Source organism: Aythya fuligula, chromosome 13 (genome assembly GCF_009819795.1).
Source record: "Aythya fuligula isolate bAytFul2 chromosome 13, bAytFul2.pri, whole genome shotgun sequence".
Lineage (NCBI taxonomy): Eukaryota > Metazoa > Chordata > Aves > Anseriformes > Anatidae > Aythya > Aythya fuligula.
In genome coordinates, this window is record NC_045571.1 from 2931338 (window position 1) to 2957073 (window position 25736).

General features: G+C 38.6%; 1 protein-coding gene across 5 annotated transcripts in view; it reads left to right on the forward strand.

The window, feature by feature from the left end:
- The window catches only part of COL4A5 (collagen type IV alpha 5 chain), an 86183-nt gene that overhangs the window by 49416 nt on the left and 11031 nt on the right, over positions 1-25736 (forward strand). For 2 of the 5 annotated variants that reach the window (XM_032196540.1, XM_032196541.1), the window contains exons 21-42: positions 926-1009; positions 2251-2343; positions 3522-3592; positions 3799-3990; positions 4441-4609; positions 5259-5351; positions 5442-5546; positions 6149-6246; positions 6511-6661; positions 7282-7395; positions 10276-10284; positions 10970-11137; positions 12000-12089; positions 13090-13239; positions 14421-14519; positions 15499-15588; positions 16361-16500; positions 18268-18394; positions 19669-19749; positions 20286-20384; positions 20961-21011; positions 21833-22018. In XM_032196540.1, the coding sequence (XP_032052431.1) occupies positions 926-1009; positions 2251-2343; positions 3522-3592; positions 3799-3990; positions 4441-4609; positions 5259-5351; positions 5442-5546; positions 6149-6246; positions 6511-6661; positions 7282-7395; positions 10276-10284; positions 10970-11137; positions 12000-12089; positions 13090-13239; positions 14421-14519; positions 15499-15588; positions 16361-16500; positions 18268-18394; positions 19669-19749; positions 20286-20384; positions 20961-21011; positions 21833-22018 (2460 nt within the window). Of the gene's footprint in view, positions 1-925; positions 1010-2250; positions 2344-3521; positions 3593-3798; positions 3991-4440; positions 4610-5258; positions 5352-5441; positions 5547-6148; positions 6247-6510; positions 6662-7281; positions 7396-10275; positions 10285-10969; positions 11138-11999; positions 12090-13089; positions 13240-14420; positions 14520-15498; positions 15589-16360; positions 16501-18267; positions 18395-19668; positions 19750-20285; positions 20385-20960; positions 21012-21832; positions 22019-23856; positions 23866-25736 lie in introns of all 5 variants that reach the window. The other 3 variants (XM_032196538.1, XM_032196539.1, XM_032196542.1) reach the window with 3 other exon arrangements.

Sequence of the window (25736 nt, forward strand, 5' to 3'; positions counted from 1 at the left end):
TTGCAATCTGGTTTTATCACGCTTCTTTCTACCTCAGGTAGTCCTGCCTTGACTGATCAATGAGATTCAGATAGACTGTAGGAGGATAAATCTTTTCAGGCTTGCGGGACCTTTGTGCTAACTCGCACAGTAATGACAGTTCTCCAGAGCCAGGCAGATTTGGTCCAGTTGTACAAAATTAAGTATTTTTCCCAATTGATGTTAAATCCAATTTGATCCAACTAATGAAAATTACATTAAAATTTACACATAAGGCAGGAGGTAACCACTTTGCTTTCTTGAATAAACTTAGCTTTTGTGATATCATCTAATCAATGCTTGGAGGGGCTATGGTACCAGAGGAGTCAGAGGAGTAACTTTTGACAGAATTCCAATTTCATTTCATAATTATTCTAGTGTGTAAACCATACAAAATTAGCTTAAGAGTGAACACTTGGGGTGAAAGCTTCTAGATCATATCTTGGATAAGGGAAGTGGGAAATGGGAGATGGAATTGAGAACTGGAAGGCTGTGGTGGAGATAGGCTAACATGGTTTGGAGAGGAATCCAATGTCTAGATGGCATTGGCATGTTAATTCTCCTCAATCTGATGACATTTTGTATGTGTGTTTTCATGATCCTAAGCTAAATGTAGTGTAGAGGTGGACACGGACAGGCTATGGGAAGGAGGTTGTGAAGCTAAGCTGGTGATTGTTGTTTAATATCCACTGATTTGTTTTCTTTTGAGTTTGGATTACATAGATGGGTTTTAGTAAACAGCCCAGTGTTTGAATTACAACAGTGTTTGGTCTGTGATCTTGTGTTTATATTAGAATATACACACACAAATACTCTAAGTACTTTTTTTTTTTTTTTTTTCTGAATACATGTATTTGGTGCTGCTGTCAGTCTAACACAAAATGACAATTAAACTTCTGCTTCTTAGGTGAAGGGTTATGTGAACAGGGGCCACCAGGTCCTCCAGGAATTCCAGGACAACAAGGCTTTACAGGGGAGCGAGGCCAAAAAGGTGCAGTGTCATGGCTATCGCTTTTTTTTCTTCTCTTATTGTTAAAGCTTGTTAAAGAATATAGCCTGCATTAAATGAGGGTAAATAGTGTCTCTTTCCAGTAGAGATGTGTGCAGATGTTTTACAGTTCTGAGCAAGAAATCTTTTTGTTTGAGCTTAGGATAGTCTCTAGTGTAAAAGCACAGGAATCTCAAAGTGACCGAGGGTTTAACCAATCTGAATGCAAGCCTAGTATGGGTCATGATTAAATTAAGATGGAGCTTCAGGTTTATAAGTACCTTCCAGGTAGATAGAAACTAAATATATTTGTAACAGCAATTGCTAACTCCATGTGAGAAAGTTTTATACTTCATGAATAAGTTTGACAGTTTTTATGGAAATCAACACTGAAATTATAAATGCAACATTCATAATTTGAGTTAGTCAGTCTAGAATGAGTTTGTCTGTTTGTTTGGTAAGCAAAGAAAGACATCTTTAATGTGTATCCTTGTTCCCAAAAAGACAACCTTGCAATGAGGATGCTGATATGGGTAAGTGAGAATCTTTTCCTAGCTCAACCATGGACATCTTAGATGACTTTGGGCATCTTAATTTTGTACTTTATTCAAACAGAAGTATTTTTTTTTCCTGGAGATTGTAAGGATTAATTATCCTTAATGAAGTGCTTAGATACTGCAGTGATGTATGTCGTAGAATGACATGCCTGTATGTGAATGAAATTCCTAAACTTCTTGAAACCATTCCTTCTGTTTGCTTTTGTTGTTGTTGTCGTTGTTGTTTTTAATTGTATATGTTTAGCCTACTGTCAAGTCAATAAGATATTCCCAATATTTATTTTGCACTCTTGGAGTTTAAAGTTTAGGATTTGGGTACGTGTGTTTTGGAGTTGTAGTTTAAAGTATCTAATACCTACTTCGGAAGATGACTCTTCTGCTAAGAATCCACAGTTTCGTTCTTGATTATTGAAAGCATATTTTCTGTTCTGTTTTGTTTCATTCTGCACAATCCTAAGTAAATTCTAATCATATCTGACTGTTGGTTCTCTGACTGCTGGCAGCCAAAAAGCTTCAGTGTGGCCTTCATGGGGGAAGCCTTCTAATATTTAAGCATCATGTAATTACGTAAATTCACTTTGAACTTGATACTACAGGCCAGTAGCAAGAAAGCAGTTGCTGTTGTGCTGGAATTTTTAATGTTTTCAAAGATGCTCAAGTATGCTTTTTCAATGCAACTCTTCATAGGTGATCAAGGAGACACATGCTTCAACTGTATAGGAACTGGAATATCTGGGCCTCCTGGGGAGAGAGGACCACCAGGACCTCCAGGTAGTCCAGGTAAGGCTGTGGTCTTCCTTATTTTGCTTAATACATTCTATAAAGATACCTTCATATTTGAGTATCTATGTATAACTGTCTTGGTTTCAGTTAGAACAGAGTTAATTTTCTTCCTAGTAGCTGGTGGAATGCTATGTTTTGGCTTAGGATGAGAAGAGTGCTGATAACACCCCGATGTTTTAATTGTTGCAGAGCAGTGCTTATACTAAGCCAAGGACGTCTCAGCTTCTTGCTCTGTCCTGCCAACAGGCAGGCTGGGGGTGCAGTAAGAGCTGGGAGGGGACAGACCCAGGACAGGTGACCCAAACTAGCCAAAGGGGTATTCCATCCCATCTGACGTCAGGCTAAACAATATATAGGGGTGGCTAGCCGGGGGAGGGGGCCGGACTGCTCAGGGTTAGGCTGGGCATTGGTCAGCGGGTGGTGAGCAATTGCATTGTGCATCACTTGTTTGTACACATTAGTAGTAGTAGTACTATTATCATCATTGTTATTATTATTACTATTGTTATTATTATTATTGTTATTATTATTTTCCTGTCTTATTAAACTGTCTTTATCTCAGCTCACAGGCTTCACTTTCCATTTCTCTCCCCCATCCCAGAGAGGGAGGGGGGAGGGTGAGTGAATGGCTGTGTGGTGTTTAGCTGCTGGCTGGGTTAAACCACGACAGTATGACACTAATAATTTATTGTGTATTGTGTGCAAATTGAGTTGCACATTTGACAGCTCTGATATATAGGTGGTCCATGTCCTATCTTGCCCAGCCGGGGAGTATTCTAAAGAAACAGATTGCACATATGTAAAACAAGCACTTAGTTTTGAAAATCTGGTCTTTCAAAAATAAATTATCTGATCAAAGACAGGCTTACAAGCATTCTCCCCACTGAAGGTGTATGGCTTGACGTATATTTAACTGAAAGAGAAAAATTAATTTATATTTCTTGCTATTCCTGAAATGATAGAGATGGAGCTTTCTAAGTTGGACATTCTTGGGCACTACTGATTTGACTTAGAGTTCCAAATTTTGTTCTGCCAAAATAAAATTAAGTTTTCCAGAAACACTTGCTAAACCTTGCCTGGTTTTAAAACAACTTAGATATTATCTTGTAGAAACAATATGTTTGGTATTTACAGGTTCTATAGTTTTATGTTTTATCTTTTTCTGCACTACTCAGGTTCTCCTGGTTTTCCTGGACCAAAAGGTGAAAAGGGGCTTCCAGGATTAACTGGCCTTGTAGGGCCACCAGTAAGTGGTGCTGTTATGTTTTGTTGGGAAAACAGCATGCCATTTGTCTTATATATTTGGTAGAGCTGCATACAATAGATACAAATACTTGTCTTGTATGAATACTTCTTTTTTGTCCCTTAGCTGGCTTGAATGCATAATCACTATGCTGTACCAACCTCAGAGAGGAGCTGAAAGGAAAACTAAGTATTTTCTTTTCCTCTCAGGGCTTCCCAGGGCCTCCAGGTGCTCCTGGAAGACCTGGTCCTAAAGGAGACCCAGGGGATGTCCTGACTTCTCCAAAAATGAAAGGTGAAAAAGGAGACCCTGGCTTCCCAGGACCTCCAGGTCTTCCTGGCATAGATGGTACTCCTGGACGAGATGGACTGCCAGGTCTGCCTGGCCCTAAGGGGGAACCCGTGAGTTCCATTTTACGCTGTATTTGATGGGACAAATGTTTTGGGAAGTCTTGGATGAGTTTGGGGTAGTGCAGATAGGGGGATGATAAATGCATATTTTTCTGAATGTGACTAACTCAGTAATTCTCTTCAGTAGATGCTAATCTAGTGATAATGTACAGAGTAGTCCCTGCTACCCGTCAGTGACTAAAAATAAACTGAGACTTCCCTAGGACAGAGTCAGATAGTCCCTTCTGCCATTCTCTGTATTTCACCTATATGGTGTGAGGAATTAATTAGCTAGGTGTAGACCTTACCTCTACCATGTTAATAAGATGCAGACAGCTAATGGCCTTGAGGGTTAGAAGGATAAAAGTTGCAAAGAGTTTCAAAACAGAACTAATGAAGTTCTTTGTTCCTTCACTAGTAAATATGTGTTCCTCTTTCTCATCTTGCTCTTCCTTTTTTCAGGGCAGTGTTGCATTCAAAGGAGAAATGGGAATTCCGGGTGACCCAGGAATACCAGGTCTTCCTGGAGACAAAGGACTTCCTGGACCTCCTGGTTTTGGTCCACAAGGCTCACCTGGTGAAAAGGGCATCCAAGGTGTATCAGGTCGCCCAGGGCCTCCTGGAGTTCCTGGTAAGTTAGTCTCTTTCCTCTTGAACAAAAAATGTATGATCAAGTTTTTTTCCATTGGCTCTGGGTAGCTTTCAGAAGAAAATGCTTTCAAGCTTCTCCCAAAGGCAGTGCAGGACCTGGTGTTTGGAAGCTCCCTTACTGAACTGAACCACAGAGTCGCAAACTGAGCAGAATTTGTATATGTTACTGTAGCCATTTGACTTGCCCTTCTGCTCTGACATCTAGAGAAGTTCATCTTGATTGACGATAGCGGTAATGCACTGTAACTACTACCTGGTTTATGCTTAATTATGATGCATCTACAACTTTTTGAAAACAAAGGTTTGCTTTGAATGAGTTTGCTTTTGTTACTTTCTTGTCAACTGTACAGATCCTTATCAGGTTGTACTGATGTCAGCTATGGAAAATACTATTCACGTGATGGTACCTTGGAGGAAGCTAAAAAATGACCTTTCAAGAAAACTCTCTTACATAAACTGTATGTCTAAGCCTATATGGGGCTTAGGGGCAGATAGCCTATTGCCTAGTCTTTCTGGTCTTTAAGCTCCTTGTAAGCTTGGGATGTGGCTAGCAACTTTTCTTTCTCTTCAGAGAATTACAGAAAATAAACTCCCTTTGACTGATACATATTTCCTCTTCTCTGCTTCAGGTCCGAAAGGTGAACCTGGTCAGACTATTACAGAACCAGGAGTTCCTGGCCCCCCTGGTCCTCCAGGAAGAAATGGTGACCCAGGCCTTCCAGGTAAAGCAGCAACTAGATAACCATGGAGTTCCAGGAGCTTTTTATTCTGGCTGGCTCTTGATAACTCAGTTGATTTTCTTCTTTTTACAGGGGATCCTGGTCAGCCAGGTCAGCGAGGGTTGTCAGGCATCCCAGGTGCAAAAGGAGAGCCAGGTATTCCTGGCATTGGACTTCCAGGGCCACCAGGCCCAAAAGGTATGGTTGCATAATGTTGCTGTATTGTACCAGCTGAAAGAGGGGACATTGAGGGTTGTGCCTCTCTGCATTGTTGTAGTCAATTCATATCTCTAGAATCCTTTTAAAAATGTTTGTCTTGAATTCATACATATTTAGACTTTCAGAAATATCAGGAAAAAAAAATATGCTGAATTCTCATTCCTCTGTTGACTGTACTCCATTTTATGATAGCTTACGTTTTTCAGTAATCCCAGGATACAAAAGCCAATGGGAAAAACTTGGAGAAATTGTGAACATTTCAACTTGACTCATTATTGATAATTGATCTCCAAATGGTCTCTCAAAATTGTATTGTTTCTGATGTGAATTGTTTGTAATTTTTGTTAGAGCACACAGAAAGGGAAGTACCCTCCTCTAAGTAGAGTCCCAGAGGTCCTTTGTGGGACACACTGCATACTCAAAGCTCTCTCGGCTAAATGGGCACCCCCCAAGTATGCTTGAGCAAACAAAAAAATACTTCTCAGATTGCTTTTCATGATACCTGAACATTTCTGGAAGAGTTGTTCTAATGTTCTCTAGTGTCCTCTCCTCCGCTGCCCTAACCTCCATGTCATATGTAGGTTTCCCAGGAACACCAGGCCCCCCCGGAGCTCCAGGAACTCCAGGCCGACCTGGTCTAGATGGACCCCCTGGACCACCTGGTTTCCCAGGCCAGAAGGTCTGTGCTTGCTTGTTTAATACAAAATTTAATTTTCTTGGAAGTGTTTTTGTATTAGTGCGAAGTCAGTAGGGAGTTTTTCACCACTTGTCAGCTTTTGCTGGTGGGGAAGTCACATTCTCTATTTGGAGTTTGAATGAGGGTAGGAAAATGAAATTTAACTCTTAAGACTATGGGCGGTTTTTCTTTGCTGCTCTAACATTTTTGGGAGAGGTTAAACTCAGAACCCTTCCCTTTTTAAAATGCATTGATTCTAATCAACAGGGGGATCGTGGATTTGGAGTTCCAGGACCAACTGGACCTCCAGGACCACCAGGCATAAAAGGAGTTCAAGGACCCAAAGGTGATCCTGGCTTCCCAGGAAACCCTGGTCTTCCAGGACGGGCAGGTTTTGATGGAACTCCAGGGCCCAAAGGTATGGTGGAGTCTTTCTGTTCTCTGTTGAACTTTTAAAACTGTAGATGAAGTGGGAGTCACATGGCAGTTAAATACAAGCAGAACAATTACGTCAGGGTCCATTTTTCCAAAGGACATCAAAAGGAAAAAATAAAATAAGAGCAAGGGAGTAGATAGCAGTTTGTGGGTTAGTATCTGAAAGTCTGTCACCTGGTGTCAAATATTATTATGGGACAGGGAGTAAAACTTTTCCAAAAGGATAGTTAATTGTTTTGATACTCTTCAAGTAGAAGCACCGTGCATTAGCAATGTGTGAATTCCTACTGTTAATCGTTATCTGTATTACACTGCAGACTATGTCTGGTGTGCTAGAGAGCATCTGTTGAGTTAATGGGAATTGTGATGCAAAACCACGTCTCTGTGTAGCCTAGAAATGTAAACTGCATGCAGTCCATAGAGAGAGCACAAATCTCTGGCTTGCAGAAATAGCCTCTGAAGTGTTTTATTTTCCTGTATCAGATCCATATTTGTTTGCATGCAAGGACAAGATTTCAAGTACCATATGCAGGCTTCACTCTGCATCTGTAAGCAAGCATCTCTGAACTGAATTCACTGTCTAACTAAAGCATGTTCTTTTAGGTGACCCTGGACCAAGTGGACCACCAGGACTCCCAGGCCCACCGGGCATCCCTGGCATCGGAGGACAAGGTCCACCTGGACCTCCGGGACCTCCAGGTCCTGTTGGCCCACCAGGTAAAATTTACATGAATTGTACCCTCAGGTTATTTCTGGCATATCACAAGCAGACACTTAAGGTCTCACTGAACAGATAAAGAAAAATAGCAAGTTTGTCTGTTGGAGTGGTTGTCTTGCCAGTTAAGTGGACAAAACTTGGTGTGTCATGTTTATTACCAAATTACATTCAGTCCTGCTGTTTGCATTATGTAGAGAGGTCTCAGGGGTGTAAAAGCCTGCTTTGGAGAAGACTTGGAGAGCCTCAGCAGAGATTCTAGGAAGTGTTGTGCACAGGTAGTAGTAAAATCTCTATGAAATACTGTTCAGTAGCACAATGTCAGTGCAGAGGTTTTGAGGGGACAGACGAGGAAGAAAGCTGCCCTTAGATGTCTGTGCTGTCTCTGAAGGGAAGTAGATTGTATTTCATCTAAAATGACTGCTGACTATTGAAGATAGGAACTTCTTGCATCTCTGTGCACATCGTTCTATTCTCAAAGCTTATTTAGGGAAGTTCCTTGTTTCCTGCACTCAGTGAATGATCCTGCTGTGCACCAACCCCTCATGTTGCAAATGCATGGCTGTCAACTAGTGAGAACATTCTCTGTGGACTTAAGCCTGCCTACTGCTGAAACATTTCAAAATCCATCTGGTTCTTGCCATGCCTGTATGACTGTTTATATTGCATGTCTGTGACCTACACTTTTTGTATTTGTTTGGATGCCGCTACAGGGGCTGGCATCGTTCACAATGCATGTTGAAAAAATTATGGTCAGTTGTTAAGAGCAAGAATCACAGACTGGCTGGTCTTACTCAGATCTTTATGCACTGCAAGCTGAGACTCAGCAAAGTGCTTCTCTTTAAGGTAGACAAGTGTTGGAGTAAAGAGGCCCCATGGAGTTTGATTTCTGCTCCAGTACATAGAGTGTGGATCATACTTACATATATTATTTCCACTAGTTTCCCAGTTGGGAAAGGAATGTGTGTGATTGCTGCATCAGTAAGCCTTGAATATGTTGAGTGTTAAAAAACTATGGACTGAAGGAGTCTGAAAAATGTGCACAGAAGGTTCCTGAGCCACCAGGTAGGTTCTTCACCTGGCTTACTGTGCTTATCGTACCTCTCCTGAACTGAAAGCTGCTTTTGAGGCTAAATGGAAACAGAAGGCAACTCAAGTGTGTGTTGCTGAGGAGAGGTATTAGAATGGTATTAGTTTGAATGTTTCATACTATGCATGTTCTTTTATCTTCTTTAACATCTTTTCAAGTATTGGCCAGAACTTGATTTCATGTGATCACAGATTTATTCTGCAAAATATCAGTTTTGACAAATGCAGAATTACTAGTAGAGTCAGTGTGCTGAATTGCTTGTATTTTCACTCTTCATGTTTGTACTGACCAATCATAGTGGCTACTAATGGCATGGTGGCTCTGAAATCTAGTGCATGGCTGAAGCTCCACTTGAGTGGTCCTCGTTATTTCATTTGACAGCACAATGTGCTTTCCATTCCTATATCCCAACCCTTTCCTCTTGTCTTACAATTCTGTTTTGATTCTGCTGCTTTACACAACAGTAGAGTAACATTTCTGGGGGTCTGTTTTTCAGGTAGTTTGGAAAACTCTTGAGTGGCTTTCCTTGTTCAAATTTTCCTTTCTCTACAGCACCACCTCTTAAAATAATTTGCAGTAACTCAACAACCTTCTTTTTTTTTTTTTTTTTTTGGAATGTGTGGCAAATTCCTCTAGAATTTATTGTGTTGTCTATATTATTCCAATTGTGATATGGTCAGACTTTTGAAAACCAGAAATTCAATCACAATGAATTTATATTTGCTAAGTATCTTTATCGTGCTAATTACTAAGTTTGTTCTACTACTGGGGTAAATGTTACTTCGACTTTTTTTTTCAACTTGCTGATAGAGACCCATTTAAACATAACACATACAATCCCTATCCATCCTCTGGTATTGTTTTTTCTCTGCAAAGTAAGCAGTTCCAGGCACATGACACCATAGTTTAATGCAGTGGTAAGCAGCTGCCAAAGGGAGCATGCTTATAATTAACAAATACAAGTCAAATACAGTCAAGAAAACTTGATCTGCCTTTTTAGCATGCAAAAAGCACATGAAAACATCACTTCTAAGTTTGTTCATGCCATTGAGAATGGGGGGCCCCATCTGTTAGAGCAATACTTCCTTGTGGTTATTTATGAGGTTTTGGCATAATGTCATAATCCCAGTACATTATGCTGGGGCATGTAACATGTAATATACCATCTCTGCAAGTAAAAAGATGTACATTTGAATAATAGAAGTCTGGGAAAACAAAACAAAGCAAGCAAAGAAAGAAAAAACATATTTAGTGTTTTGTGTGTGTGTAGAAGAATCTTTTTGAAAATCCCTATTTGAAGGGTTTTACAGGCATACGATGCAGATCAACAAGAAGCTAACTGGTAGGATGTACTCTGCTGTTCAAAAGGTGTCCAAGCCAGTGTCTGCTACAGTTTCATGTAAGAGTTCAGAAGAATCTTGTTCCCCGCTTGTGAAGAGAGGGCTAGACAAGGAGAGGGAATAATCCAATTTTTCAAAGAATGTTTCATCAATATTTGAAAATACCTCACTTGTGTTTTTGTTTCTATGTACAATTGTGGCTGTGCTTTGAACAAGATCCCCCAAGGTTCCTTACAGTCTGGTTTCTCTTACTGCATTAGTGTTGTATTCTTTGTACTTTTGTATTTTTGTTTTCAGTAACTTTAGGGTAGTGTTTTAGTTTTTGTTTGCCTTTTTTTTTCTAATCTCTATGTGCTTTATTTTGTTTCCTAACTTAACGACTATTACAACTCCTTACTGATACCTGTCTCAACTTCCTGATGAGCTCTAACTCGTTGGCTTTTGAACCTCAGGTTCCCCAGGTACTGTGGTTTCTTTACCAAAGCCTTTTCTTAGCTTCAGATTTAAGAAAAATCAGTTTTTGTCTGCTACCTTTCAAGAATGAGTACCATCACTGTTACAGTGCACTGGAGGGAAACAAGCTTCCCAGTTGCTTCAGCAGCATCTCGAGCTCCATATCATTAGTATTAAACAATGTTGAGCATATTTTGATAATTCATATTTTTCACTCAGAGAAATGTAATGCAATGCAGAATGCTAGCCTTCAAAAATATTGAGCTGATGTTGTCTTAGAATGCTATAAAATAGAATCATTAATGGAAATATAAGAATTTGTGTATACTTAAAGACAAAATACAAGCCAGACTAAAAAATCTTGGCTTCTTGTTTTATTAACCAGACTTAAATGGCTAATGAAGAAAGTTGTTCCTTTCCTTTTGAGGATTTATTCAACTGCACTTACTACAGTTTGGTAAAATTTTAGTAATGCTTCTCTTCAAGAGAAGCTTCAGGAGAACATGGCCCTTAATGCCTGGGACATAATTAAAAAAATAAATGGTTTTAGAAGAATTGCAGGATTTTCATCAGTGCTAGGAACGTACTGCAGATAAAACTTGTCTGTTTGTACAGTACCGTGTCCAGAGAGAGAGAGATTTCAGCTTTGCCTTACTTTTTGCTAAAAGATCGTGTTTTAACAATGTTGTCTAGGGTTACAAGGCGTTCCAGGTGAGAAAGGAGATCCAGGTCCTCCAGGCTTTGATGTTCCTGGTCCTCCAGGTGACCAAGGAACCCCAGGCTATCCAGGACCCCCTGGCCTCCCAGGACCTCAGGGTTCACCTGGACCACCAGGCCGGGATGGCATTCCTGGATTTCCAGGTGAGTTTTTTACCTGTGGACAAAAATCAAAGTTGGACAAAAACCAAATGTTCTTTATGCTTGGACATGTCAGCTTAGAGAGCTTCAATGTTTATTCTATTCATTTAAAGTTGGATGCATGTAACTATTACATTTCATAGTTGATTTTTTTTAATTATAATTTCTTGCATTAAAATCCGTGTCACCTTTCCACTCTTCTCTCTAACTTGACACATATATTCTCCATGTTACTGTTTCATAACTTTCAAATATGACTTTGATAATCTTCATTATAACAACTTCCTTTTGTGATAGTTTTCCAGTCAATGCTACAATTTAAAAATCAAATTTGTTTAAAGGGAGTTATGAGAAATGCAATCAATTGGATCCAGCACATAGTTTTAAATACTCATTTCCTTATTCTTTGTGTTAGTGTTTTCAGTTATAGCAGTCTGTTTCTCCCTCTGGACGGGAAATCTCAAAATGAGTTTTGAGAATCTGTCTTTTGATAAAGGAGTAATATAAAAGGTTCTAAAAGTAATGTATTTGTAGTTGTCTTTTTGGATTTCAATTAAATTCAAGTTTGCTTACAAGCAAGTATTTATTTTCCAAACCTGGGGACTAAACTTATTGGAGGTATAAATATGCTTTTTACTGAAATGATCACTGTGCTACTGATTTTCTTCCCAGGACTTAGCTGTGGAAAAATTGGTAACATTTTTGAGTATTCTTTCTGATTTAGATCAATGAAGTGTTTATAATTTCCTTAAAACATAGTTCAGGCTCTATGTGCCTGTTTAATAATAGCATAGTGATGCAGGGAAAAGGTAGATACTGATGGATTTGGGTGTTCTGAATGACAATGGTGATTCAATGTGTTCAGGTGCCAAAGGTGAGATGGGCGTCATGGGAGCCCCTGGGCCTCCAGGCCCCCCAGGAACTCCTGGAAGAAATGGCCTTCCTGGCTCAAAAGGTAATGTTTGTTTTATTTCACACTGAAGAGAATACAGAATGTCCTGTGTGGAAAAAGCTTCATAATGCTAATATCTACAATTAATTACTGGGATCCACAGGCACTATCTTCTCAACAGAACTGATATTCATAATTCCTTTGCAGTTTTAACCCATAGCACCCTCCGTGAAGGTGACAGAGCATTGGAACAGGCTGCCTAGGGAGGCTGTGGAGTCTCCTTCTCTGGAGATATTCAAGGCCTGTCTGGACGCCTACCTGGGCAGCCTGCTCTGAGGAATCTGCTTTGGCAGGGGGGTTGGACCCGATGATCTTTCGAGGTCCCTTCCAACCCCTACAGTTCTGTGATTCTGTGATTAAGTCACTTTTTTTTTTTTTAATTGATGTCATGCAATGTTAGCTATTTTTAAAAAGTTATCTTTGGATTGATGGTGCCCAAGTAGAGCATTATTTCTGAATTAAGTTCTGCTCAAGCAGCAGAAAGAAGAACATTGATAGCTTTTGGTTATGGCATCATTCCCAATCAGGTCTGTAAGTATCACAGAGAAGTGTGTTCTAGCTACATTCTTCCAACCCCCTTTTTGGAGATGAATTTTGGAGGAGTGTGGTTAAAAAAAATAAATAAGAAAAGAGTCATCTCCATAGAACAATGGGGCTGTGAATCCAAAGCTGCTGTAGCTGTTGCAACTCCTCTGTTCTATTGGTACAGTGTGGTGGAGCTCTTGGAGCTCTCTCAATGAGGTTCACACACAGCTGGTTCCTCTGGGCTGTCCAGAGCTGACATACTGCCTTCTTGCAGCATGCAGACATCCCCACACACTCCACCTACAGTTGTTCCAAGGCTTGAGATGCTGTGGAGAACCCTGCATAAACTGACTGATCATTCAGTGGGTTCAGACTTCATGAATAAATCATGGCCAACCTATGTAAGAAAAAGGATTAGAAATATATTAGTCTACCTTATGGACTGTATTGTTCCCATTTGTTGTCTTACCTCCTGTAGGTAATAATGGATTACCTGGCCCACCTGGGCCTCCTGGACCGGTAGGACAGAAAGGCATCAAAGGTGAAGCAGGCCTGCCAGGTCCACCTGGAAAAATTGATCCAAAACAACTAGGAGCAAAAGGAGAAAAAGGCGAGCCAGGTGTTCCAGGTACAGAATTTTGCATGTGGGTCTGTATTTTTTACAGAAAAAATACTCAGAACAAGGAGGTGAAATAAGGTTCTCTTAATTTAGGCTGCACTTTTAAGGAGTTCTATGACCAAGGTACTCTGTGTAGAGGCACTAAAGTGCTCTCACCAGGATTAGGATTGAGTCTTCTAAATACTATTCTGAAGCACAGTGAGAGATCATTGTCATTGCTGCTGCGCTAGCTGCATTCCTGCTGTCTCAGGCCACTGGGGCTTTGCCTTGTAGGATGGACTTGCAGAGGTCATCTACTCATGCATCACCTCCAAATTCTCCCTTTGGGTGTCTCTGTAAACTCACCCTCAGCTGAGCAGAATGCCATCTGTGTGTGTGTCACCTCAGGATGCGGGTTAAGCGTGGAAGGTTTTCTGAGTTCACTCAAGTCTGTTTTCTCTCTGGCTTGTGTTTCTACTCCCCCTCCCTTATCCCCTCAAGTGCTCTGATGTCTCCTGTGGACTCTAATTTTGTCTTGAGAAGAGTAAAAATATTCTACCCTTGAGAGAACTAGAATGCCTTTCTCTAATGTTGGCCCAGCCGTGATTATGCTAATTTATCTATTGTATTAATTTCTGCAAAGCCTAGGTAAGCTCCTAAGACACCTGCCTTTTTATTTTTTCTCTGTTAAGCGAGAGCTGTAGAGGGCAGACTTAACTGTGCCAGCACAAATTTATTGTATGGGATTAAAACCACATGGTATCTGTAAAAATCTGCCAAAATACCTGTGTTACGTTTTGTAATGGCTCAATCCCAAAGTGCTTTTGGTGTAGTAATGTAATTAAACATTAACATAATCTGAATGAAATTAAACATAAATAATCTGAATGAATATACAGAGGTTAGCATAGAGTCTGCTCATCCAAAGAGTCCCTTCTGAGTGAATTGTATTAGCATTAGTCAGAAATTTGCTTTTTCTCCTACTTACAGAATATTATTTCCATTTTGTACTCATTTTACACTTTCTAGAAAGAGTATGTTTTTGTTCTATGATACTTCTCCTTACCAGAACTACGGGGAATTATGTTTACTGAAGAAAAATCCCTGTTTGGATTTTTATTCACACATGTAAATATCTGATCATCTAGCAGAAAAGCAAATATATAGTAGAAGTAGTAATAATAATAATGAAATATATGTTTTTCTTTAAGGTATTCCTGGTCTATCAGGGCAGAAAGGTTATCAAGGTCTCCAAGGTGACCCAGGACCACCAGGACTTAGTGGTCCCCCAGGTGCACCAGGGTTGCCAGGTAAGTAAACCAGGTCTCGGATAGTTTTGCTATGTAAAAACATTTCATGCATTTTTATACCATGGGATTGGGATGTTAATCCAGGCATATCTAAGCAAAGCATTTGGATTTACACTTAGAGCTGCAGCACAGTTTTGGGCTGTTAAAATCATTATCCAAACAGCATGCTTTGAGCTCTTTCCTCCTAAAAGACATTAGGAATATCTGTAGGATGACTGGATAAGTGCTTGTTGCTTGAGTAAGCAACATGACTGCAGGATTTGCCAACCGGACGTGCATGTTCTTTTTACCTTCATTTCTTAAATTGTTAATCATTATACCTGCACTTTGCAAATGGCTGATTGAATGTATTTTGAAGGCTCTCTGGATGTCGCATCTTTGCTTTCAAGAATTGCAGGGATCAAGAAAACAAATTCTGTCTTGCAGTGTTTTTTCCTACAGCTATCACACAATCTGAAATCTTGAATCTTTGCTCACTATGTCTGATGTAGGTCTTGCTCTAAAAACTTTGTTGGGGTTTGGGATTTTTTTTTTTTTTTTTTTTTTTTTTTACCATCCAGGACTCAAACTAGTTAGAGCATTGTAGGTTACATTTAATTTCCTAATAAAAGCTCCTGAATACCTATTGCAAATGAGGAAGAGATAATGTGCTCATTCTGCAAAACAATTCACAGGAGACCAAGTCACACCGGTTCTAAATTATTTCAGATGGTTACTAAATCATTGACTGAGATTTGACCCATTTCATCAGACTAATCTTCAGAACAGAGAAGAAGTTGTCCTGTCCTGGCACAGAACTGAAGAAGTTTAAAATTTCCCTACAAATGGAGAAAAAGCATGTAGAAGAAGTTTGAGGCCTAAACCAACTCAAAATCCATTGCCTTTGTAATTAGATGGCAGGCATATTTGTATGACAACACATAAATACCAGAAAATTTTAATTATTGTCATTAATTAACTAAACCCACAACTTTCCTAGGCATCAAAGGAGACACGGGGCTTCCTGGGCAGCCAGGACCAACAGGACCTCCAGGGTTAAAAGGTGCCATGGGAGAGATGGGCCTTCCAGGTTAGTTACCAGGCTTGTATTTTACACCATCTTGGCTAGTGCTTTTCATAGTGCTTTGTATCATTTTTGTGATACTGAGGTGGACCTGCTTGTGTGCAGTACCTAATAACATACTTGAATGGGAATTTGAAAGTCCTATGTACACATTGTTAAAGTAGTACATAAGAAATCAGAAATACCCATTAAAACAGAAAATTCAAATAGCTCATATATTGTAAATGTGTGCTATTTTAAAGTACTTGCAAAACTAGAAGTAGAATTATCTACGTCTTGTAATTGTCATCTTCTGATTTCTCAGACTCCAATCTATGAAACAGTTCAGAAAAAAATTGATAAACCCAGCTTTTAGTAGAGAGATATCAGATAGAATGATAAAAGGGGAAGGACAAAGTGAATTCATTTCTTTAGAAAGGCTGCTGAAACAAACTTTCAGTTTCTGAGGATTCTAGTGTTAAATTGTACCTAGGTAGTAAAAGGAGGTGTTCGGATTTGTGTAAATTAAGAATGAAAAAAGAAATCTTAGAGGTGTCATGAAAAAGCTGTGAGATTTTAGATAATTGTTTTAGTTTTAGTTTTTAGAGATTTTAGATAATTGATTTAGTTTTAGTTAAACAAAAAAAGACAACACACACATTAAGTATTCAAAATCAACCAGTGATACTGTTGGTTCTTTCTAGTTCAGTTGATGAATGGGTATAATTTGAGTGATTTCTCTAAACCACTGCAGAAGTTTGTTTATGTTTATAAAACTTGCATCTTATATTTTGGACAGGTCCCCCAGGGATTAAAGGCAGCCAAGGAATAGCAGGACGTCCAGGGCAGCCTGGGCCTGCTGGATTTCCTGGATTGAAAGGGGAGAAAGGTGACCCTGGACTTTCAAGCATTGGTATTCCTGGTCTCCCCGGTCCAAAGGTATGTTTCCAAAATTCTTCAATAGAAAATTAAATGAGAAAATCAGATTCTGTGTTGATTCTTTAACTATATTTTAATGTATGATATGTATAATGACAAATATGTATGTAAATGTATTTATAACAAGCAGGATTTCCTGTAGTCATTTTCAGGTGGGAGCAAAAATTTCTAATTTTACTGGTGAAAAAGTTCATATAACGTTCAATCTGGTTAGAGCAGAAGACTGTTTACCTGACCTTCCAAATTGTGTTCAATTAGTAGCCTCGTTTACATTGATACCTGCTGACATTTTGATAGTTGATAGGGAATTATACAGTGAGTATTTTTGTTCCTACGTCTCATGAAGCAGCTAATTCTAGAAAAAAGTTAAAACAATACGCACTTAAGAATAAATTACCAAGGAATTGATATATCATGTTTAATGCTGATTAAAATTTGTAAAACACTTGTACTAACACTTGCCTATATCTTCCTTTCTGTCACCCACAAAAAAGTGACAGAAACGGAATATCTAGTAGACTTCACTGATACCTTATAACTGATGTTGAATAGCAATTAATTTAGCAAAAACAATGCATGATTAAAGCTCCACAGATTTCTTTTTTATTTCTGCATTATCACGGGGTACTGCCGAGTCAAAGAATCTTGGCTTCTTAAAATGTGCTGCTTATTTTCCAGCTAGTGCCATGATCCTCTTGGTTTTGTTGTGAAAGTAGTTTTGATGCTCTAGGGAGATTGTACGGCTTGGGCAGAGAATAAACCACAATAGGGAGTAGAAGATTGCTTTTAAATCCCTACAGCTAGGTAAATAACAGGTGACCTTAAACATGTTGAAAATATTATGTGGGTCTGTCAAGACTGTCAAAAGCCATAGACCAACTTTTTGGTAGATTTTATAGACCAAACTTCTGTTTTTTGTTCATTTTCTAATTGTCACATACATCATTATGTGTAAATTCAGAGGAGACGCCATTTTCTTCTACTTTAAAATGCTTTAATTACTGTTCATTCTGTTCAAACATTATACACATACTGTTCAAAACATTGGTAACCCAAATAACCTTTAAGATTTAACATTTGTTTATGGCTAAAACTTTTAAAGTTGTCTAGGGTTTTTGAATGTCAAACTTCTAAAACATCTAGGAAAGCCCAATAGATGAACTGGCATGTGAGCATAACAGTGTAGAATTAAATAGGAATGCATCAGGATTGCAGAGGTGTGTGCAAAATAATTTGACTTTCCTTTCTCACTTACATCATCACTAGTATCAAAGATCTAGAAAGTGCTTGGTTCTCTTAATAGAAGTTGAAGATTTGCTTAAGAGAAAGCTCTACTGGCAAACTGAAAATGTTGATACAACATCGAGGTGCTGTATGATTGAGATACAGCAGTGACGTTTTTCTGGTTACATTCAAAATTAAACTCCACTGTCAAAGACTAAAAATCTGACTATTCTGCAAGAAAAGAGAATAATTCTGTTTTGTGGTGGTTTGTTTTGGTTTTGTGTTGTTTTTGTTTAATGTATGCTCCTTTTGAAGAAAAGCTATGATACGGCATATATACGAATTGAAGGGGGAAAATGTTAAATTCTTTGTATATGCTATTTGCAACTCATTTTTTGTGAGATTGTTAACATTAACTGGAAGTAAGAAGAAATGTGCACAATATAATGGTGGCCTTTTTGTGATGGTAAGACTGGGAACTTACAAAAATTAATTACTCATCCTACAAAGACTGGCTTCTTATTTCTGCTTAATGTTTTCCAGGGTGATCTTGGTTTGCCTGGATACCCGGGCAGTCCAGGCAGTAAAGGTGTAGCTGGAAATCCTGGTTTGCCTGGACTGCCAGGCAATCCAGGTGCAAAAGGAGAGCCAGGCCTTCCTGGATTCCCAGGTAATTCTGAACAGAATTTTTTTTTTCTCCCTCTTGCTCTTTTATATTGGTGTATATATATATCTAAACACAGTGGGTAATTGGTGGAGGGCTGCAGCTTCTCTCAAAAGTTTCTAGCAATCTGGTGTTTCTAAGCTTTGTGCTGTTGGAACTGTCACTGCAAGTGTAAGTGTGTGAATGCATCACTTCAGACTGCCTTCTGAAATCACCCATCTGCTTTGAGGGGAGGTAATAGTTGTGTGAGCCAATGCTTTCCACTCCCTACAGTGGTTGTATTCTCCTCTCCTGACCCACAAAATACCTGTGTTTGGCTCTGTTTTTCCTTCGTGAATCAGTAAAGAGAAAAAAGTGTAATCAGGAAAGCTGGGCTTTTTATCGTGTTTATGTCTAAAAAAATGTTATAAAGAGAAATCTTTCTGAAACATAATGAAGTTAGATTTTGTACTCTTCACTGGAAATATTAATAGAGATTGTTCATGGATGATAAATGTCAGTTCTTTCACTTCTCAATTTACAGATATCCTAAATATAGCTTAAAAAAGCAAGGTTTTTGCCTATGCTGTACTTGTAGCGTTAAAGGCTGTTCTGCAAGCATGCTTGAGCTTTCTTTAACATAGGAAATCAGGGAATTTATAATAGTGTAGTCATGGCAGCAAGAAGCTTAGCAGAAAACAAAAACCTGGCTGTGAACCTGAAAGTATTTAACCTGTGTCATGCCTCAAAAACTGTGAACAGTCAAAATGGTGTATTCGGGTACTACCTTGATCAGGCTCAGATGATGTTCAGAGCAGACATGTTCCAACAGGTTAATCATTTTTTCTACCTCCCACTCAGTTCATGCAGTAGAGGTAAGAATCAGTTATAAATACTAAGACCATTTTTCTTAAGATCCTTTTTCAATGAAGGAAAAGAGGGTTGGGGAAGGACTGGCCAGCCATAGTTCATAATGCCTGCACTTTTTGTCAACAAGTAATACTTGTCTCTAGAATGGTTATTTTCTAACAGACTGCCAGACTGACTGTTCCTCAGCCACTGGCACTCAGCAATTAAGAGTTTTCAAATTAACAGTAAGGACAGTCATAGTAGTACGTTCTGGTTTTGTACATTCTTTGCTTTATAATTCATCTTCTTGATCAGCTCTAAATCTGCAAAATGGGCGTAAATGCAGTATCTTGATACAATTAGCTGATTTATTGCTCAGGGCATCTCAGCTTATAGTGTTTCAAAATCTGCTAAAATGCCAATGTTTTAATTGAAATGTCTGTATTTTACAGGCACGCCTGGAATTCCAGGACCAAAAGGTATCGAGGGGCCTCCGGGTAACCCTGGTCTGCCTGGACCACCTGGGCCAGTAGGTGAGCATGAGCAGTGCTGCAGAGGTTAGCTGCTTCTGTGAAAAGTGTAACACATGAAGCCACTTCCTTTCTTCTTTTTAATGTGGTGAAAATCTATCTAATGTGTACATAGATGCTCAAACACCATTGTGCACACTCATTTCACTGAAACACTGAAACAGAAAAGTTTTAACTTGTTTTTCACAACTTTTGACTGCTGTTGTAATCATAAGCCATTGAAGCAAGTAGCTAACTGCTTCAGTATTTACCAGCTTTGTTTGTGTATTCCAGTGGTCTAACCTCCTTCTATAGGGGAAAAGTTCCAATTTATGCTAAAGAAAAGCTTTATATTATTTTTAGTTAACTGCTTAAAAGGTCATGGGCTGAAATGTCTTTTCTAAATTGTCAGGGGAGAGATAGGCTTTAATTTTAAGATTACACCCTTGTAAATTTGATATTACATTGTCACGCTTCAAGATTCAGGGGATGTGTGCTTTTTATTTTATTTTATTGCAGGTTAGCCATTACTGTCCTAATGTGTTGTATACTCCTTTTAGGTGATATTGGTCGTCCTGGCCCTCCTGGTCCTCCAGGGGAAAAGGGTCAGCCTGGTCGAGATGGCATCCCTGGACCAGCTGGTCAGAAGGGCGAGCCAGGTTAGCTGTCCTTTGTTCTTGTTTTCTCCTTTTCAGTCTCCGCTGTGATATCCTGCTTTCTCTATTCCATTTTTCCGGTAACTACCCATGCACCTTCAAAATTGCTTCTGTGGTTCCCAGCTGCTGAATGGTTCACAAAGGATGCTGCCAAGTTGCCTGTGAAGCACAGTAGAAGAATTCAAAGAAGCTCTTGGATTTTTATTCCATGAATTCAGCATGAAGCCTTATTCTTGTATTCAGTGGTACCTGTACTGCTTCAGCTCAGTTACAGAATGACCTAATGGCATAATGTCTGCCCTAAAATGAGAACCCCTACCAGAAATGCAAATATATTAAACCACAAAGTCTGAAAGAGCGTCTTGGGAAGGGATGGAAATATTTATGAAAGTCACAGATACATTTTGAAGTAAAATCTCTAGCTTTAGTGTGGACTCTGGGAGTAAATAAGAATCCTGTTAGTCTAAAGTAATCAGAGATTTAGATGAACTGCACTTCCATCCTTTGCAGCCTTGTATTCCTATTCCTGGAGACTTGAAATCTAAATGTGCGTTATTAAATGAAACCGTCTCTTTTCAGGTCTACCAGGTTTTGGGCGCCCAGGACCTCCAGGACTCCCAGGATTATCAGGTAGAGTTTCTTGCTGTTCTTTGTTTTAAAAACGTCAATGGAAATTGTCTGTACACATTATTAAAAAAAAAAAAAGTTTCTTCTGCGACAAATGAATATAGAAAAGAAAGAACTTTTTTTTTTTTTTTTCTTCCACGGTAGATCATTTTCAGCTAACCAGGGTAATAAAGACACTCATTAATGAGTTGAATTTTGTAACTTAGAATTATGCAGACAAAATAAATCCACCCAGGACAATTGAGTCTACTGCATTTTGTGGAAATTTGCTGATCTGTCTCAGTAAATAAAGCATTCCTACACCAGAAGCTGCTTTGAAAATGTCTGCTATATTTTCAAAAGCAACTTTACAATCTACGTTGTATTACTTTCCAGTAGTGTGTTCCTAAATTCCCTAAATGTATTTGAAAATTTTGCACTCCTTAACTTTCAGTGGTGTCTCCAAAAAATAACGAAGTCTTAATATTCACAATATTCAATATTAATACTTCTTTGCAGGTATATAAAGCTCATGAAAAGCATTGTTTGTAGGTTCATAAACTCAGAGGATGATTATAAATTAGTGTCACTGAGTAGTAAAGCGAGACTTTGTAAGATCTTTTAATATTTCAAAAGCTATAGCACTTTCTCCTGCAAGAATTATTGGCCCCAATTCTTTTCTGAATTTGTTAGTTCGATTTTTATACTTTCTCACTCCAAAAATGAGATGAGTTGTGGCCAGACTTGCACTTTCTTAATCAAGAGAGAGAAATAGCTCTGCAAACTGACATTTCCACATACCAGTTTGTAACAGTATTCATAAATACGGCTGTTTGGTTTTACAGGGCAAAAAGGTGAACTGGGGTTACCTGGCCCACCAGGACCACCTGGACTTCCAGGTCTGAAGGGAGAACCAGGTTTCCAAGGATTCCCTGGCCTACAGGGTCCACCAGGTCCACCAGGATTACCAGGGCCACCTCTGGAAGGTCCTAAAGGTAGCCCTGGCCCACCAGGTGTTCCAGGAAGACCAGGTAAGAGTGTGATCCATACCCATCAACATCTGCAAGTACTTTTGCATTTTGCTGCTAGGTTATCAGTGTTTAGACTTTGTCAATTTATTTGGATGGTAAGTTCAAGCCTCATGGCATAGGTCTTAAGTATTTATGGGCAACCAGGATTTTGTTGCCAAAAGTGACAGTATCTAAAAATAAAACATCCTCAGTTTCTATTCGTTTCTGATACCTGGCAGCAAAAACATATTTTAATAAATGTGAGATTCTCCGCATGCTGTCACAGAAATCATCTAGCGAGCACGATACTGCCTTTTGAACATCTGATACCTTTGCTGATCATGTGACAATCCTGCAAATGTCATCGCACACACACAAAAAAAAAAAAACAAAAGTAACAAATCCATCATTTTAAGAGTCATGAAAATCAAATTCACGTTAGCATCACAGCATGATCAAATTGGATAGCTGCCTCTTCATCCTCAGGTCATGTAACATAAGTCATTGCTCCATTGTGTCATGTGGCTCCCTTGGATTCAGTGCACCATCATGCTGTGTTCATCTTTCCATTCCATGTTTGCATTTTGTTCCTGCACCAACTAATTCTGGGAATGAAAAACTCACCATGCTGAGTTAACATAGCTGAGCAACTTCCTTGCTTGTTTTAGAATTTGATTTTTGTCATAAAATGTTTGTTGCCCTCAATTTATTTGCATTCTCAAACTCTGACCTCAGATTTTTCTGTTGTTCAAAGATTTGTTTGCGGAAAGTCAGTCTTGAGCTGGTGTATTTGTAAAATAGCTGCCACACGTGTGTTTTTCACTTTAGATATCAAGGGATAATTTAGTTTTACAGGGAATACTTGGGAAGAATTTAAGATCCCTTTTTTTTCCTCAGGCTTGATTCTGATACCTTTAAAAAAAAAACAAAACAAACAAACGGTAAACCAGCTAAGCATCTCCTGATGTTTAATAAAACTACTAATTGAGATTCTATGCTCTGCTGTAGCATTGCTGTTTTTCTGAAGCTTCTCATCCTGTTTACACTTTTCTGTATGAATTGGGTGGTTACTGACTCAAATTGAATGGGGAAGCAGAGGAGTAGTGGTACTCATTTTGTGTAGTTTTATGAGCATTGGAGAAAAAAAAACACAACAGCCAGTGAAGTTCTGCTCAGCCATGTTCTCTCTCTTTCTCTCTTTCTTTCTCTGATTTCCATTTTTGTTGCATGCAATGAATAAAGTAAAGCATTTGTTTCGCTCAGTTATGCATGAACTAATGTGGACAAACCAAACTATTATTACAGTTCTGGCACAATCAGCACTCTAGCCTTTTGTTTCAAATGATAACACAGTCTATTGTTGAAATGCTGATTTTTGTAACGTTTCAACATAAGGCAGCTAGTCATAAAAGCAGTTGTCTGGCTGTCAAATTACTCCCCTTCCAGGGACATAAATAAAAACAGAAGCTGTATTTGTATACTGTTTGTTGTTGACTTCTGGGTATATTCTAAGATTAGCAAAAGCAATGAGGTCAAACATAGTAAAGCACTCTGACTTCAGCTGGGTTGCCCCTAAAACACATTTGGATAGATGATGTTGGGAGGGATTGATTAATCAATGATAAAATGAAGTCAATTTCCAGGGCAACATAACATTGCTGTTATTCCATATGTCTAGTTTTCATTGCAATGAATAATAATAGTTTGGTGTTTTGCATACTGTATGTAAAGGAATATTGAGCTAAATCTAAAAAGAAAGGTTTAGTTGAATATGTTAGTTTGTTGACTTTTCTAACAATGTTGATGTTTTTCCCTTGTTCTAATGATGACCTTGGTGAACTCTGACCCCCTACTCCCAGGTCCCTCAGGTTAGCCCCTTAACTCCAAAATAATAACTTTGCATGAAGATACGAAGTATATATGTTTTTAGTGTCTAAATGTAGAAATGCTGAGTCATTTTTCATACGTACCTTTTAATTTGTGGTAGAAAAGAAGAGTTTAGAGCTGGCTTTCAGACTCTTCCTCCATGTTGTTGCAGGACTGGAAGGACAGCGTTCCCCATGATGGAAGGTCATGTCATGTGGGTCCAGATTTGCAAGGCTTTTATAGTGTCCCTGACCGTGAAATTTGTTTTAGCCTATTTATTCCCAGAGCAGCTGAAAAAAAAGATTATTAAAAGACTATTTTTCCTCTTTTTTAAGCATATTGTTGCTGTCCTCCTGTGCCTTTGCTGTATAATTGTGTTTTGCAGCTTCGACAAATGACAGTACTTATTTTTTGTAACACCTGCTGCTGTTGATTTTGGATGCTCTGAAGTGACATAAATGAATTAGGTGCTTTTATACCAAGAGGCACCATAGGAAAGTTACACAGAGCAATTGTAATGTTTTACATTCCCAATGTAGAGCGTTTTAACTTTATGGTGTAGAGAAATCCTTATTTCCATTGTTTTGTTTCACCAGTACATGGTTAGAGGAAATGAGGAAAGCTCTTGCTCTTACATGTATTTAATGAAAATGAAGCACACAGCCCTCTCCTCCGTACCACTAGGGAGGAGGAGCAGGAGCAGGATTGGCAAGAACATGGTCATTTTCACAAGCTTGTCTTAATTTTACCATATCAACAGGTACTACAAGCCAGCTCTTGGGAAGACTCTACCATTTATGTCTAGATTAAAAATGACTTGGCATATCTACTTAATAATGAAGTCTTTAAGTTTTGCTATGATGATTTTTAGGAAGGAAAGAACTGCCAGTGAAATTTAATAAAGGAAGATTTAAGCATGCTGTCTTAAGCACTGTGAGGTATCAAATGTGGTAGCCCCTGATGTTTCAAAACCTAAATACACATTTAGCTTTATGAAATCATTGGGAAAAAATAAAAAATACGGCTTTCTTTTAACTAAATCATGGTCACATAAGCAGTAACTACACTTGCAATGAAGGCTCCCATTATGGGTATGCAGGGAGGAACTTACCAATGGCTTCATATTTTGTTCCACCCTGTGACTGTACCCAGCCAGCATTCAATAACTGACATGTACAGGAGAGATCGATAAATCATAGCAAAACTTATCTAACAGTAAAATAAAGTTTATGAGTACTTAACAGAAACAATGAAATGTCCATGTCATTATTTTTAACAGCTGTATTACACCTAGTATTTAAAATGATTTACCAAATATGTAAGAAATAGTGCATCAAGGTAAACCCGATATGTATTTATTGTAGTTTTTAGCTGTGAATTGCATGGTTATACATTCATATATTTAAATCATTTCACTGACATGAAAGATGCGAGTGGGACAGGAGCAATATTAATATTAATTTATATTACATATTAATTCAGGAGCATGGTAGGGACAAGCAGCTTACATTTAAACCATTTTTCTAAGGATGTTATCACATGCCATTTTCCATAACTTTAAACAGGTAAATTAACATCTTGGGGTATTTTTATTAAGAAAAAGTAATTCCAACAGTAGACGACAAATTACAAATTTGTTAATTCCCCCATATTTTTGCTGATAGCATTTGCAGCCCTTTTGGTCTGTATCAATTCTGCTTACTGTTTTGGGGAGGATATATGCCTACTTTTCAGTCCTAGAGTTTTATTCACAGTTAGGTAACACTATTACCTGATTAGTAGTGTTAAGTCCCTGTATTAATCACACTTCTGCCCTGCCCAAAGCAGATTTTTTTCAAAAATAAGCTGTCATTCACAATTTCCTTGTGTATTT